Below are 17,834 nucleotides of genomic sequence, written 5' to 3'. Positions count from 1 at the left end.
GGCTCCAGCCTGCATGGCCCCCCCATGGACCTGACTTACGGGGCTTACGGTGCCGCTACCAACTGGTGCAACTACCATCATCTAGTCTCAGACACTGGACTTGTAGTCAGTCACCCGGGCCCTTCTGGCCCAGTTCGACCCTGTTTGTAATTATACAGGAAGTGTTCTAATTTCAATCTATATGTGTATATTAGTCTGTTTATCTCTCATAGTTACTGTGAAACACAAACTCTACAGAATTTTAATATGTAAGTTAACACAGCACTCTGTTAAAATGTTTAAACGAACTTTACGAAACATAACATTCCAGTTAGATAAATTATATCAATTAGCTATAGTTTAAGAATAGTTTTATTAGAGAACATTTAAACGTTCCAAACTTGAAGACATAGATAGATAGAGAGTCATCTGTTAATCTTTCCTATTAAATCTAGAAATTGAATAATATTTCCCGACACATAAATTATTTACTTACACATAATTGTGGAGTTTTCCAAAAGTGGCAACACTGTGTGCAGGCGTGACACGTAACGTCACAAGGGCGCACAGAAATACCCGCATTCAGCGGCTAGGTGAAGGTTATAAAATGTATCTACTGTTCGATTTACTTAAATACTAAATACCTGACGTTCTTTATTGTACTTTTATAACTATAAAATAAATAATACGAAACTAGTAGGTATTACACAACATGAACGTAACCAATAACTACATCTTTATTGACATATCAATCAGCTGTTGAGGACGATAGGGCGCGTGCGCGACACGGAAGATAGTTCGGCCAAATTAGAATGACATTGAAACGCTGAAAGCGGCGTACTGGCTAATTATTTCTAAATTACATGTTGGCTGTTCCGAATTTAAAATTGTATTTCATTTCGTAATTTGTGTGCCAATTTTTTGCCGCCATTTTCTTTAGTTTACGCCACACGAAGAGTACAGACTTAGCAACAAACAAAGAATAGATATGTCCTAAGAAAAACTTAAATTAAAATTTACAAATTTTATCATTTTTATTGAGATTAAAGTATACTTTTATTAAGAACTTATATTATTTATTATTAAACATATTTTAGTCTAATTATTTCTATTATTATTATATTTAGTATAATTATTTTCTAATATTTCAGTCTTTTTTATGTGTGAAATAAAATAATATAAGAAAAAAAAAACCAAAACTGTGACAGTTCCTGTTCTTTACCTGTATCCTTCACGTTTTTAGTATGTGTACTATAAAATAAGCCATAGCAACAAAACTAAAAAGACAAAAATGGACTTTGTAAACAAAAACATCTGGTCTGAATGGAAATGAACGCGGAAATTACTGTTAATAGAGATAAAAAAAAAACATTACGCCGACCTCAAATAATTAGGATAAGTGAGGGAGATACTATTATTATAAGTCTCAGATTCAAATTATTGTTCGTGGGCTCTAGATTTTTTTTAACCCACTAGCAATCTGACCTGGTCTCGCTCGGGTAAAAATATTTTTTTATTATCTATTAGGCAAATTGTCGATACTTTGATTATTGTTATATTCATAGGAACTCTATTTTTTTTTAAATAATATAGCCTATGTTACTTGCTCATAATAACTTTCGATAGGTAAAAAAAATATTTGTTTAAAAATGTAGGTCTAAAAAATGCTATATGTTTATAGCTTGTTTAGACCTAGAAACTTGAACAGCGTAATAGAAAACTGGACAGAAAGGCAAACAAAAAGAATTATGAAAAAAATATATTTGGCATAAAAGCCGGATGCTACAATGTACCCATTTTCTATAATAAACAAAAATATTATTTTGAAAGTACAGATCTATTTATTCTATAACTGTTAATTAGAAAAGAATCAATAAAGTTAAGGTATGTGAAGCCAACGTACATTTTATTCGCAGTCATAAGTCCGCGGCGACCCTTTGTGCAAATCTTAAAAATGTCGGATTGCATTATAGCGTTTATGATCGTACCAAAAGGTACGTCACTCTCTCGTCAGAGTTAAAAGTCTGAGCAAACTTTTAACTCTGACATACAAAAGGAAATTTTGCCCACGGATAAAAAGTTCCTTGGTTGCATATGAACTTAAACAGCTTGTGTCACATCTATTGTCGTTTGATCTACATCTCTAGCAGAACGGTTCTCCGAAAAAGTAGAACCTGCACAAAATACAAAAAAAGAAAACATTAAGGTTTAAAAAAAAACTTTTAAAAAGAAAAAATCTTTCTTCTACTTCGACTTTTATCGGGAAAATTAATTTATTTCTTGTCGATGAATACTGACATTAGTTTTAAGGAATGACTTACGTTAATTGACATTAATTATGTTTATAATTTGTTTAGTTCTCATAGTGTAAGCTCTACTTAATTTAATAAAGGTGCTTTTTTATATTAGAAGCTGGGTTTGCGCTTGATCTTACCTCACCAGACGGTAAGTGATAATACTACTTACCCAGAAAATATTAATTCACCATCGACTTAAAGAGTCCCGGGTTGTGTTTCTCCGGGAACACAGAAGCAGAAAGACATTCCATTCCTTAGCAATGTAATCCTTTCTCATGCTATAAATATGAAAGTAAGTTTGTTTGTTACCTCATAGCGCCTTAACGGACTAAGACGAACGTAGGTTTTTTATCCTGATTAGCAAACATATGCCGGTCACGCGGACAATGTCGCGGGATAAATCCAGTAAATATTAGAATAGAATAGAAAACATTTAATGGCAGTAAACACAAAATAACAATAGAAAATACATATACAAGAAGTGTTCCACACTAGGCAAAAGGAAGGCTCAGCTGATGCTGTGTGTGTCCCAGCGCAATGTTAACAGCTGCACAGCGCTGGTTTTCAACCAGCCATATATTATTATAATAATTGCTTTCTATTTATTTAACGCCAATAAATAAAATTTATTTAACGATCGAGGGATGGGCAGCAGCGTCACTTTTTAAACATTACCAAAGCCTAACTGGAATCGCTAACCCGCCTGCCAAGCGTAGTAACTACTGTCAATCCCCCCCCCCCCCCCCCCAATTGGGGGATGCCTCTGTTCAGTTAACAGCTGATATGATGATGATAATGTTGATGAATAAATAAAATATCCAAGCTTACCTTCGTCATAGTCTCGCAACTCGCCCCACTCATCAATGTGGGGTACGAATAGAGCCTCCTTGTAATTCCCGTAGCCGTCACATTCCACGTTGGACTTCGTGCGGCATTTCTCGCGGACACAATCTATACACACGTCGATTTAATTTGCAATACTAGTCTTTGCACACTACTTCGTCCGCGTGATCGGGAATATCGCAATAATTCTCAAATTATTCCGAAAAAGGACGGCTTTATTTTTTAATATTTGTTACTTTATAACTTCGTCATTTATAAAACCGATTTTGAAAATTCCTTTTTTACCTTTTATACTTCCAAACTGGTGCTATAAAAATGTTAAAATAACTGTCTTTTTTTAATGGATGATAATGGAATGGTAGAAATATACCTTGTTACCAGAGGGAGACTTTGTACAAAAGTCGATTGCTTGGGTACCTCTGTCCTATTCGTGTTTCAACTGTGAAGCAGTTTTGTTTGCATGGCTATGCTTCGGTTTGAAGGGTGGGATATGGCGTGAATTTACTAGGTACAGAGGAATAACACCTGAGTCTTAGGATAGGCAACGCATGGGGGGTATCATGGGCGAAACATTATACTCTGTTATGTCCATGGTACTGCTCATGTCTATAGGCGACGGTTACCACTTTCCATCAGGTGGGCCGTCAGCTTGTTTGCCATTCTAAATTGTATAAAAAAAAAACCTTCTCGTGCTCCCCCTACGAGACCATTATGCTGAATTCCAGATGTATTCATTACGCTGGGCTAACTGACCTGCCTTTTCATTATCACCTATCGTCCCTCATTGGTGCCCCGCCAGTGTATACCTTTAGCGCAGGCAGGATTACCATTACATTGTCATCCAATAAAAAAGGTCAAGATTTTGTCATTTTTGATCGATATTTCATTAAATGCAGATAACTCTTGTACAAATTTTCACTCTGGTAAGAAGTATGACGAATGAAAAACGCAGGATGACACAAAACGATGGGCAAAGATTAAAATCATCAATTACAAATCATCAAAAGCCGGACCTTAATCATAGATCACGTCACAGTTACCATCTTAATTATCTATAACCCCTAATTGACGTCAGTGTAACGTCAGTATGACGTCAACATAACGTCACGGACGTCAACATAACAGTGGGACTACCGAAAAAATAAAACGCCTATTTCAATTATGAAACTATCATTCTATCACTATTTATATGATATAAATATGATACGAATCATCGTTCTATCATGATTTCTATGTTTATTACACATTTTTTAATGAATGATAATGGAATGATAACCCCGCCTGTGGTATCGGTATACACTGGCGGGGCACCAGTGCTAGATGACTGATGAGGATGAAAGCAGATAATCAAGCCTAACGCCCATATTGACGAATTCAACTAGAATTAGCGATGGTTTCCAGGGGGAACCACGTGGAGGTCGACTTGACAGAGTATATTGCTAGTGATGAGGCTATTTGACCCCATTACTAACAATCCCTTTCCTCCCCTCCCCCCAATATGACAGGCACTAATAATATAGGTACGATATTCTTCAGTATCATTTTAAATATGTCTAATTTGAAAAAGGAGGAGGAATTGTTAGTAATGGGGTTTAATTTTTAGAAGGAAACTCTTTATTGTTGAGTTTACATTCATTAATTCATTTATTAATATTTATGGCATAAATAATTACCCTTTTTTTTTTATACAACTTAGAATGGCAAACAAGCTGAGGGCCCACCTGATGAAAAGTGGTAACCGTCGCCTATAGACATGAGCAGTACCATGGACATAACAGAGTATACTGTTTCGCCCATGATACCCCCCATGCGTTGCCATTCCTGAGTACTCAGGTGTTATTCCTCTGTACCCTGTAAATTCACGTTATATCCCACCCTTCAAACCGAAACACAACCATGCAAACACAACTGCTTCACGATTGAAACACGAATGGGACAGAGGTATCCAAGCAAACGACTTTTGTACAAAGTCTCCCTCTGGAATATAGATATAGAAATATAATACTCACGATAGTCGTTACTGCACTAATACAAAAAGCTAATAAAGTTTATTATCCACCTATCCACTTACATTCAAATCTACATACAAACATCATTATAAAATTTCAGAAGGTTATGATTTGAAACTGATGTGTTTTCCAAATAAAATTAATAAATAAATAAATAAATAAAATAAGAAGGATGTAAAGTGTAGCTACTAACCACAGTTCATGTTGGATACTTCGACTCGTGGCACTTTTATTCCCTGAATGAAGGTACCATCTTCCAAAGCGCAGTAGCAGACAAAACGGCGACACTGGTAAATAAGACATATCTCCTTCTTAATATTTAAAAATCTCTATTCATAGTTTATTTATTTAATTTACAATAATTAAAATTAATTAATAAATTTAAAATAAATGAATAGTGACTTTTTTTTATACAACTTAGAATGGCAAACAAGCTAACGGCCTACCTGATGGAAAGTGGTAACCGTCGCCTATAGACATGAGCAGTACCATGGACATAACAGAGTATACTGTTTCACCCATGATACCCCCCATGCGTTGTCATTCCTGAGGAATCAGATATTATTCCTCTGTATCCTGTAAATTCACGCCATAATCCACACAGCACACAAATCGAAACACAACTATGCAAACACAACTGCTTCACGGTAGAAACACGAATGGGACAGAGGTACCCAAGCAATCGACTTTTGTACAAAGTCTCCCTCTGATAAACCATGGTAGTAACCATGGTAGTGCAGCTTGTTTGCCATTCTAAGTTGTATAAAAAAAAGATTTGAATTATTTCTATGTATTTATAAGATAAAGTCTACTGCTGCTCAGCGGGCTATGGAGAGGGCTATACTCGGAGTCTCTTTGCGTGATAGAATCCGAAACGGAGATATCCACAAAAGAACCAAAATAACCGACATAGCCTGAAGGATAAACAAGCTGAAGTGGCAATGGGCTGATCACATATCTCGAAGAATCAATAACCGATGGAGAAGAAAGATTCTTGAGTGGCGACCGCGTACGAACAAACGTAGTGTAGGACGACCCCCCACTAGATGGAGTGACGACTTGAAATGCATTGCATGGAGTCAGTGGATGCAGGTAACTCAGGACCGTTCTTTATGGCAGTCTATGGGGGAGGCTTATGTCCAGCAGTGGACAGATAATGGCTGAAATTATAATAATGATAAGATAAAGTAGATAAATAGATAGATAGATACTCTTTATTGTTTCCTCCAAAAGATTACAATAGTAAACTTATTATAAATATAAACAATTACAAGAAATAATCACAATGAGAAAACAATGGGCGACCTTATCGCTAAGAGCGATCTCTTCCAAGCAACCTTTGGATGGAGTACTTAATATATATATATATATATATATATATATATATATATATATATATATATATATATATATATATATATATATATATATATATATATATAAATTGTACAAGCACCCGTAATACAAAGGAAGTTTGATTATTTTAGGACTTACTCGTATTTAAGGTTTACCTGCACAGGAGCATACAGCCATAACGGAGTACATTGCGGTGCATCGTAGTGCAAGTGACCGTCTACGCCATATTTCTTCTTGAAATACTTCAGTTCGAGTTTGCAAGGCTCTGCGAAACAGTAACGTAAGTCTAATCCGACAACGTCGCACTTACAAGTATAACTAGCGACCCGCCCCGGCTCCGCACGGATGTAATGCTGATACTAAATATACGACAGAAAACAATTTCGAATAAGTATATAATTTTATTTTTATTTATTGTAACGTACGATACAAAAACGTATAGGTACGATAAAATTATTAGTATTTCTCTGATATATTATGCATGTATTATACACATAAACCTTCCTCTTGAATCACTCCATCTATTAAAAAAACTGCATCAAAATCCATTGCGTAGTTTTAAAGATTTAAGCATACATGGGTACAGAGAGACGGTAAGCGACTTTGTTTTATAATATGTACATGTAGTAATAGTGACAAATAATATATACTTATAATTATATATATATATATATATATATATATATATATATATATATATATATATATATATATATATATATATATATATATATATATACATATTATTAGTAGAACACATTCATAACATAAAATTTTATTAATTATATTTTATTAAGAGAGATCCGCATCCAGCTAATCAACATCCTAATAATGTTAATTTAATTTAGGTCAGATTCTATAAACTTCGACCAAAGGCCTTTTGTTACATCGCCTACGATTTATGCTAGCGGTTTATCAGAGACGGATGATAAGTAAGAAGAAACCAGGTCCGTTAGCCTATCGTGACAAACTCATCAGCAATTTACAGCGATCGTACCCAGGGATATCACATTATGTAAAAAGAGCTCTAGTCCCTCATTACTAAGAATACCTTATTCGGGATATTCCAATAAAAACTACCATTAAAACTCATAGAATCCTCGTCCCTCTTCCAACGACCTCCCGCTGTGGTTTGCACCGTATGAATATCCTGACAGCGACCTTGTCGACACACCAGTCCATCGTCACAACCTGGTTCCAAGAACTCTTCTTCTACCTAAATAATAATAAAAAAAAAAAACTCCTTTTTAGCCACTATTTTACCCATATATCAATCATTATATTAATGTAACTATAAATGTACCTCAATTTCTTTGGAACCATTTACTAGGTGAACTGTCTTCTTAAATTCGGCGCATTTTTGATTCAACTCTGTAATTAATTAACATGTTTGTAAGGTTGTTGAAAGAAGCCAATAAGAAAAAAAAGTATACCTGAGGGCCTACCATGAAATGAAATTCCGAAGTTTCGGACTCAATTTTGTGTTTTCGTTTATATCTAATATGGCCCAGTAAATGTAGCTTAACATTTCGTTCGTCATAAATCCTACCATAAAAATCTAATAGAATAATATTTTAATGTTTTTAAACGGTAAGTTTTATGTAATTTTAACATCAAATTTGTGTTTCGTTCGGCTCCGAAATTTCGGAAAACATTTCATAGTAGGCCCTCTGATGTCTAGTGTAGAAAGAAAAGGAATTGTTTGTAACCGGGTAACAGTCCCATTGTGGGCAATATCAAGTCTTCCACGCGTTTCCCCTGGTAACTATAGTAGTTAATGCGTCTATAATGCGTCAATAATGGACTAACTGGTCTGATTTTATCCTTACCTACTATGACACGTCGATGCCCCGCCAGAATATATCGATAGTGAAGGCGACGTGACCATTTCATTGTAATTTATTAAAATAAATATATATCTAGCAAAAGAAAAGTAAAACTCGGAATAAAGCCCTCTTCCAAGACGTCTTACTTGTGTGAAAGTACTAGCTTGTATGCAGTGATAAATTGATGACACTGAACTGTGTAGTGGGGGGAGGGGTTGTCAGTAATGGGGTCTAACTGACCCATTGCTAACAATACACCCACCCATATATCAGGTCAGCCTCCACGCGGTTCCCCCTGGAAACCATCGTGGTTAATTCCAGTGGAATTCATCACGATGTGCTGATTGAATAGCTTTCATCCTCACCTACCATCCCTCATTGCTGCCCCGCCAGCGTATACCGATAGCATGGGTGGAGTTACCATTCCATTATCACTCATTAAAATAAAAACTATGTAGTAGGCAAAAGTGCCACATAGTTGGCAGAGCACACCTTGGTGGTATAATAAAAAAAAAACATAAGAGAGCCGTCAGGATTTGCCATTACATAAAAAATAGTGGCAACCGAACCAGGGTCCAATCTGTTTTTTCATACTCAGCAAAAATGAATACTTCCCATTATGAACATTTGCTCTGTTGGTTTTTTTTTATACAACTTAGAATGGCAAACAAGCTGACGGCCCACCTGATGGAAAGTGGTAACCGTTCCCTATAGACATGAGCAGTACCATGGACATAACAGTATACACACATACTGTTTCGCCCATAATACCCCCTCATGCGTTGCCATTCCCGAGGACTCAAATGTTATTCCTCTGTACCCAGTAAATTCACGCCATATCCCACCCTTCAAACCGAAACACAGCTATGCAAACACAACTGCTTCACGGTTGAAACACGAATGGGACAGAGGTACCCAAGCAATCGACTTTTGTACAAAGTCTCCTTCTGGTATGTTTCCTGTTAGGTTTCCTGATAGAAACTAACGTTGATATGCGCTGCAGCTTCCACAGCAGTTGCATTGTTCCTTATCAGGGAGAAATGCCCCCTTTACGCACTCGGTCTCTTGAACGAATCCACTCCTGCATTCATACCCTCGGCAGGACACTGGACAATCGCTACCGTCGCTCGCGGGCTCGTATCGAAAATTACGACGCCTGAATAAAAACAAGTTTTTGCAACTGAAGTCACTCGGGGGGAAAAGGATTGTGAGCAATGGAGTTTGACAGCCCCATTGCTAGCAATATACCTTATTAGGTCGACCTCCACGTGGTTCCCCCTGGAAACCATCGTGAACAATTCTTGTTGAATTCGTCACGATGGGCTAACTGACCTACTTCATCCTCACCTATCATTCTTCATTGGTGCCCCGCCGGTGTATACCGATAGCGCGAGTGGGGTTACCATTCCATTATCATCCATTAAAAAAAAAACTGTAGTCACTCTAGATACAAACAAATTGTAGGACGGAAATATTGAGAATCTTGTGCTAACGTCTTCATGCGGGCATAAAGACATGTCTATCGACAAATACACTATACTTATTCTGTTATAGTATTGACCACAGAGCAAATAATCACTATTGGCCATAACCCTAGACTCCCATAGACTTATCATAGATATAAATTTTTCTATACTATATAAATATTATGACTCATCATCATTTCAGCTTTTTTTTTATACAACTTAGAATGGCAAACAAGCTGACGGTCCACCTAATGGAAAGTGGTAACCGTCGCCTATAGACATGTGCAGTACCATGGACATAACAGAGTATACTGTTTCGTCCATGATACCCCCCATGCGTTGCCATTCCTAAGGACTCAGGTGTTATTCCTCTGTACCCAGTAATTTCACGCCATATCCCACCCTTCAAACCGAAACACAGCTATGCAAATACAACTGCTTCACGGTTGAAACACGAATGGGACAGAGGTACCCAAGCAATCGACTTTTGTACAAAGTCTCCCTCTGGTAGTCAGTCTCTTTCTCAGCTGTTATCTGTCTACTGGTGAACACAGCCCTTCCTCATAAACTGCCATAAGGAACGGTCCTGAGCTACCTGCATCCACTAACTCCCTGCAATGCATGTCAGGTCGTCACTCCATATTGTGGGGATCATCCTGCACTGCGTTTGCCCATAGAGAGTCGTCATTCAAGAACCTTTCTTCCCCATCAGTTATCAGTTCTTAGAGCTATGTGACCAACCCATTGCCATGGAGACTAAGAATCCCATTGCTAGCAATATACCCAGCCAGGTCGACCTCCTCGCGGTTCTCCCTAGAAACTATCATGGTTAATTAGGAATTCATCATGATGGGCTAACTGGCCTGTTTTCATTCTTATCGATCACCCTTCACTGGTGCTCCGCCAGCGTATCCCGTTAGCGCAGGCGGGTTACCATACCATTTTCAACCATAAAAAAAAAAATTGCCCCTTTAGCTTGCTTATTAAATAATATGACTTGGTACATACATATTTTTAATTTTGTATAAGTTAGGAAGCAACCAAATAATTTTACTTTTTTACCTGAAAATAACTAAATGATAGATTATCCAATAAATACATTCTCCCAAATTTGAATGAATGTCGTACTTACAGATTTAATGAGTTACTGGCCAATGACGGCATGGTTACAGGCACGCCTGGAAATATCGACAAATATATTATAGTGAATTATAATAAGTATAAAAACCTGAAATAGTTTGAAATAATTTATAAAATTTAAACTATAAAAATTATTTCAAAGAATTAGTTCTACAATCACACTGCTAGCCTTCGATTGAAAATTCATCCTGACTTCTTTAAACTCAAATAGTCATTTTAATAAAGAGTTTAAATATCAGAGGGAGACTATGTACAAAAGTCGATTGCTTGGGTACCTCTGTCTCATTCGTGTTTCTACCGTGAAGCAGTTGTGTTTGCATGGCTGTGTTTCGGTTTGAAGGGTGGAATATGGCGTGAATTTACTGGGTACAGAGGAATAACACCTGAGTCCTCAGGAATAGCAACGCATAGGGGGTATCATGGACGAAACAGTATACTCTGTTATGTCCATGGTACTCCTCATGTCTATAGGCGACGGTTACCACTTTCCATCAGGTGGACCGTCAGCTTGTTTGCCATTCTAAGTTGTATAAAAAAAAACCATATAGGCATTTTAATAAAGAGTTTAACAACACAAAATATTTAAAAATAATCATGAAAATAAAGACACTAATAAGCTTTTACCAAAAATACATATAAAAGTATATTCATCGTAGATTCTATCAGGTGGTAGTAGAAAAATCTAATTGTACATCTATGAAATTTTAATAAGGAAATGGTAACATACATCTACGCAAATTGTCGTCACAGCGGAGAGCTTTTAATTCCTGGTCTGGGTGACCCCAGTAAGGGTTGCAGCCGGCTCTGAAATCTAATCATTAAAAGGTGAAACCCAGATGTACCGACCCTTCGCCGTCCCTTGACGGGGGTCGAAGTGCGGTGGCCTAAGCCGAGGCCGAGCCACTCTGGCGCCCTTAGGCGCACACACCGCAGTCCATTAGAAAGAGTCGACACCTCTGTCGCTCCCCTCTCGCAGGCTTGGAGTGCCATCAGCACTCGCCCCTGCATTCGCGTGAAGCTGGAAAGGCCACTCACGGCCAACAGCAAACACGCTCAGAAAAAAAAAATAAAAGGTGAAATTGATATAGGTAGTACAAGAAACAAGGCATCTTTAACAATCCATTAAACATCTCACTACTTGGTATTTTTTTTTTATGGTTTGCGTTACAGTATTTATGGCATCCCGTCCTCGCTATTGGTTACGGGTGACGGAATGCCTATACAAGAGGGTACATGGTGGGCGCAGTTTAGACGCAATATTTGAGGAGCGTTAGGAAAGTATCACTACTTGGAACAGAACACCTCCCATTAGGGTCTAAAGGATTCTAACCTATTACTCTATAAACTTTAGTTTAGACTTTTATTATTATATCGTGCTTTACTTTTATACATGCATTTTACAATAAAAGGAATTGTGTCATTATTCCATCACTACGCATAAAAAAATATTTCTGAACCAAAAACAAATTCATAAATTAATTTCCAATCATCGGTTATCGCCATTATGATTACAACCCTTGCATCGTTGGAAGAAAGGGAGTGTTAGTAATGCAAACTACCAGTCCTATTGCTAAGGATATACCCTAACAAGGTCGACATCCCCGTGCCCCTCCCCTCCTTGGAAACCATCGTGCTGAATTCCATCACTATGGGCTAACTGACCTGCCTTTTTCATTATCGTCTATCATTCCTCACTGGTGTCCCGCCAGCGTATACCAATAGCGCAGGTGGGGTTACCATGCCATTATCACCCATTAAAAAGAGTTCCATTATCATCCAGTAAAAAAACCCCTTCCATCGTCTACTGCTGAACATTGGTCTTTCTCATATTTCGCCATAAAGCACGATACTGTGTCACTAGAGTTTATCACTTTAATTTGTGGAGCACTAGCCTTCACTACGCTAGCCTACACGAGGCATTTACTTGAAAACATTTTTTTATAAATATCTTATTAAAATATATTTTACCTATAGTAGTTACGGGCAGAAACTCTTCAGTATCAAAATTGTATTCGTCTTGCATACAAGACTGATCTAATTCTGAAATGGAATGAAAATATTTTATATTAAAATCCGTCGAGTAGTTTTTGTTTCTATAACAAACATATAGACAGACAAAAATTTTACTGATTGCATTTTTGGCATCAGTATCGATCACTAATCACCCCCTGATAGTTATTTTGGAAATATATTTCATGTACAGAATTGACCTATCTACAGATTTATTATAAGGATAGACTAGCGGCCCGTCCCAGCGTCGCACGGCCCACCTAATGGAAAGTGGTAACCGTCGCTTATAGACGTGAGCAGTACAATGGACATAACAGAGTATACTATTTCGCCCATGATACCTCCCATGCGTTGCATTCCTGAGGACTCAGTTGTTATTCCTCTGTACTCTGTAAATTCACTGCCATATCCCACCCATCAAACCGAAACACAGCCATGCAAACACAACTGCTTCACGGTTGAAACTTGAATGGGACAGTGGTACCCAAGCAAACGACTTTTGTACAGTCTCCCTCTGGTATTCATTTTATAACTAAATTCTGTACCTCTATAAAATATGCATTCATCACAACATCGACATTGCGAGTAATCGGCTGGCAAGAACATCGCGCGCCATTTTCCATACTTTCTGTCGCAGTACGTACGATACTCCGATGGATGGACCTTCCTCTCCCTTGAAATATAAAAAAAAATTGGATTAAGTCTTATTTCTCGCTATTACTTTATGCTAATTGGGTTGCAAATTATATTGCTAACAATAAAGCCCTTTGCCCGTTACTAACCGATCTCTTCCCTACCATTCTATTTATAGCTAGTTTAGGTTTTAGCGATACACATTCGGACCTTCTTATCATATTAACTCAAAAGGTCAATTGATAACTATGTTTCATATAAATGAATCCAATCGTGTTACAAAATATAACAGTTCTTCTAGAAATATTTTACGTTAATGCAGAGCGGCGTCTTTTTTTTTTATAGGTGAAAATGGTATGGTAACCCCGCCTGTGCTAACGGGATACGCTGGCGGAGAACCAGTGAAGGGTGATAGATGAGAATGAAAACAGGCCAGGTAGCCCATCATGATGAATTCATCAGGAATTAACCATGATAGTTTCCAGGGAGAACCGCGAGGAGGTCGACCTGGTTGGGTATATTGCTAGCAATGGGATTCTCAGTCTCCATTACTAACAATTCCTTTCCCCCCTATAGAGCGGTGTTTCCCAACTCGGAGCCCACGCTCCGAGCCATTTAAATGCTACGAGTAGATATCGCTACCAAATTTAACAAAAAAGTAAATAAAAAGAAAATGCTGTAAATATTTATTAGGTATAATTTTGTTTGACGTTACCAAAATATCAACTAGGCGATTAAAGTCGTCAAGTAAACTTTGTTGGGAAAAATTATGCATGGGGGCATTTTTAGGAATGTTCAAGTGGGGCATGGCACAGTAAAGGTTGGGAAACACTGGTGTCGAGTAAAAATAAAGACAACGACTTGTCAACTATTTTACCTGCAAGAATCTCTAAATAGCTCACATTCCGTATGATTACTGAAATGAGGGCATTGTGGACATAGTTGATAATCTGAAAATATACAAAATAGATATTTACTAGAAGTTCATCTACTTAAGTACCTCTGACCCTCACGTATTTCTGCATTTGTAAAGCAGCAATACTTGTATGCTTATATTTCAAGTTGTCAGGAATCATCATATCAGCCTTTAACTGTCCACTGCTGAATATAGGCCTTCTCCTAGGGGGGTCTTTCCAGTAGTTGCCACGCTTGACAAGCGGATTGGCAACAGCAGTTAAGCTTTGGAGATGTTTTAAGAGGGACGCTGCTGTTCACTCCTCGCCCTCCTTTAGTCGCCTCTTATGACACCCATTCTACGCCGGGACCACACGGATCGGAAGTTGTCAGGGATATCGCAATAAAATGACTAAGTATGGTGGTATAATACCTTAATTCTCAGGAATGGCAAATCATAAGAAGTACCACGAACGTCACCATGTTTCTTGTTTTCAGCTTCTTAGCCAATAAACATTAAATAAAAATGGCCGTTTGGTCCCAATATAGAATAAGTCACTTCTTCCTTTCCTATGGGTATCGTAAGAGGCGACTAAGGGAATTTAATGGTAAAGTTATGGACAGCAGCGTCCCTCATAAAACATCTTTAAAAGCCTAACGCCGGTTGCCAACCCGCCTGCCTAGTGTGGCAACTAGTGGTAAAACACTCCTTATGGAAAGCATTATGTTCAGCAATGGACACTTAACGACTGATACTGTTGAATAAAAATATATAGATTTAAAAAAAAACTAAATACTCTAAATACTAGAAAAAAAGAAAGAAAGAAAGAAATAATTTGATCAAAGAAGCATGGGACCCACACAGTAGTGTACAAAACAAGAACAAAAAAAAACAGAGCAAAACAAACAAAAAATATGTAGTTTACACATACAAAGCAATGAAATTAAATTAAATTAAATTCAGTCAATTAAAGTCTAAATAAAAAATAATAATTAATAAATAACTAGGTATTATTTTATCTATAGTAACCATACCTAATCTGCTCCTACAAATTGGCCTCACAGTTCTTCTGCTGGCTAATTGCACCAAGTAACTGGTCGGTGTCTGATCACATTTGTCATAATCGATATCAGACTCGTCATTCCTTATTAGCGACAGTATCTCCGTCTCACGCCAATATTCGCTTGTATCTTTATCCTTGTCTATCAGCATTATGAATGGGAGGAACTGTAAAGTGTCAGTGAGAAGATTGGAAATGAAAGGACTCCTTTTTAGAGTTATTTGAAACCAACCAAGGTGCCCTTCATATGCCTCTTGAATGTCGTTTACACTTGCAATCATACTCCTGTAGCTGGTATAGGCGTAAGTCAAAAAACGACTAGAAGTAACTGAGATTGAGTAGTAAAAAGTAATGCTTGTTGTAATGTTTGACTAGCAAAGATATATACACGCAGTAAGTGCCTACCGCAGCCAAAAAGAAGATACCATTGTTGCCTTCTAGACAACTCTAGATTCATGAGAGGTTTATTGGTGTGTTGGTAACTTTCAAAGAAGTCTTACTAATATTATAAACTTACTACGCGCCGATTTCTAACGACCCCGGTGTACTAATGAAGAAACTAACACGAATTTTTCCTCTCTCTTTCTCATTTTTATATGAACATTAATAAACCCAAATGTTTCCTTTTTCTCTAAAATTTATCCAGCTATTTTTATTCATACATACCTTATCCTGACGAACTTATATGCGCTTTTATTATAATGCTAAGGGAAATATTTCAAATGCTTATATATCTAACTTAGAATGGCAAACATGCCTTATCATATTGCCCTCCCCCCCAATAAAGGGGGGGGGGGGGATTGTAAGGAATGCGGACTACCAGTCCCTTTGCTAACAATATACCCTATCAGGTCGACCTCCTCGTGATCCCCCTTGGAACTAGCGTGCTGAATTCCAAGTGAATCTTAATTGGCTAACTGACCTGCTTCCATTCACACCTATCATCCCTAACTGGTGCCCCGCCAGCATATACCATTTGCCAAGGCAGGGTTACCATCCCATTATCATCCATTGAAAACAGAAATTCCCCCCAATCGTTGCCATTTTTAGAGACCCTTAGAGCTACATTATATGTACCTAGTTAAATATACCTTGAGTTCTCCATTTACTGTTTTATTGGAAAGCTGTTTAGTTTTTGGATTCAAAGATAAAATTGGTACAACACTCTTGGATGCCACATGAACAAAAACATGCAGAAGAATAAATATCTCAGACAAGAGTATAATTGAGAATTGCATATTTTACTATTTTTTCTGGTTGTTGATCTACAAATTTTTTGATTTCTTTGTGACATATTCTGCTTATTATCTGGTAGTAAAACTCTTTAGTTTCCATAAATTTTTACTTTGTCTATGCGATAGTAGAGTCAATACTCTACCATCGAGTCATACAATTTATAGTAGTACGTTATACCAAGTCAAGGAAAAACTAACCCGGCTTCATCCTAACCTAACCTGATAACACCTCACTAGTACCCCATTAGTGTATACTGATAGCAGTAGACTAGGGAGAAGGGATTGTTAGTAATGGGGAGGTTAGTCCCCATTGCTATATGCTCAATATACTATATCAGATCGACCTAGAAACTACTGTGACAAATTTATAGTTGAATTCGTCACGGTGGACTAACTGACCTGCCTTTTCATCCTCATCTATCACCTTTCACTGGCACCCCGCCAGCGTATACCGACAGCGAAGGCGGGGTTACCATGCCATTTACACCCATTAAAAGATAGCAGTAGACTTAGTATAAGGCTCATAATAACAATAAGTATAGGGCACTCATAATGTGATAAAGCAAGTGGGGTTACCATAATTCATCTATTCTAAGGCTCCAGCCCAAAAAAGACGTCTTTGAATGAAAGTGGGAAAAGGTGGAATAAAATTCCATTTATTCACCAGGGACATGGCAGGGACAAGCAATACTAGCCCCTATTTGTTTCCTAGTATGCCATACATAGACTTAGTATAACACACTATTCTTTATAATCTAAATTGCCATAAATGCGATCATGAGCCAATTCTAGTCAAGAACTGACGACGCAGCACCATCACATCATATTATTCAAGTGATAATAAAAAATAAAACCAAAAAGGAATTCAAAGTATTTATTTCCCATGTAAAATACATTACAAAATTGTCAAAACAAGCCGAAAACATTGTAAACGTCGAAAGACAATTGTACCGCTTGAACACTTGTTTAGGTACTGGACCACAACTAGATGAACTGCGACTATCTAGGCAGCACTGTCACGTCAATGACATTAAGACGTCATTTCCTAGTCATTTTAGGGACAACACGTTGACCTCGACGATTTT

The 17,834-nt window shown here is 37.4% G+C and overlaps 1 protein-coding gene across 1 annotated transcript; it reads right to left on the bottom strand.

Annotated features, from left to right (window-relative positions):
• Positions 1 to 1,909: 1,909 nt before the first annotated feature.
• On the bottom strand, positions 1,910 to 16,795 carry LOC113511216 (uncharacterized). The gene is made up of 14 exons (XM_026894833.3): positions 16,606 to 16,795; positions 15,489 to 15,681; positions 14,437 to 14,509; positions 13,472 to 13,599; positions 12,885 to 12,956; positions 11,644 to 11,727; positions 10,909 to 10,954; positions 9,297 to 9,466; positions 7,788 to 7,855; positions 7,565 to 7,700; positions 6,640 to 6,749; positions 5,322 to 5,415; positions 3,105 to 3,227; positions 1,910 to 2,153 (listed from the first exon to the last, which is right to left on the bottom strand). The coding sequence occupies exons 1-14, from the start codon at positions 16,750 to 16,752 to the stop codon at positions 2,080 to 2,082; spliced, it is 1,518 nt and encodes a 505-aa protein (XP_026750634.2). The 5' UTR covers positions 16,753 to 16,795; the 3' UTR covers positions 1,910 to 2,079.
• Positions 16,796 to 17,834: the final 1,039 nt, after the last annotated feature.

Source organism: Galleria mellonella, unplaced genomic scaffold (genome assembly GCF_026898425.1).
Source record: "Galleria mellonella isolate WM207_F2 unplaced genomic scaffold, CSIRO_AGI_GalMel_v1 utg643, whole genome shotgun sequence".
NCBI lineage: Eukaryota > Metazoa > Arthropoda > Insecta > Lepidoptera > Pyralidae > Galleria > Galleria mellonella.
The sequence above is the reverse complement of the archived record's forward strand: the minus strand, read 5'-3'. Positions and strand labels throughout refer to the sequence as shown.

Bases quoted from the DNA above. Each gene is read 5' to 3' on its own strand.
- LOC113511216 (XM_026894833.3), bottom strand. From the start codon at position 16,752: ATGCAATTCTCAATTATACTCTTGTCTGAGATATTTATTCTTCTGCAT. The intron at 10,955-11,643 runs GTATGTTACCAT...CGATATTTCCAG, and splicing joins TGACGACAATTTGCGTAGAT to GCGTGCCTGTAACCATGCCG. The intron at 9,467-10,908 runs GTAAGTACGACA...GTTTTTATTCAG, and splicing joins GCCAGTAACTCATTAAATCT to GCGTCGTAATTTTCGATACG.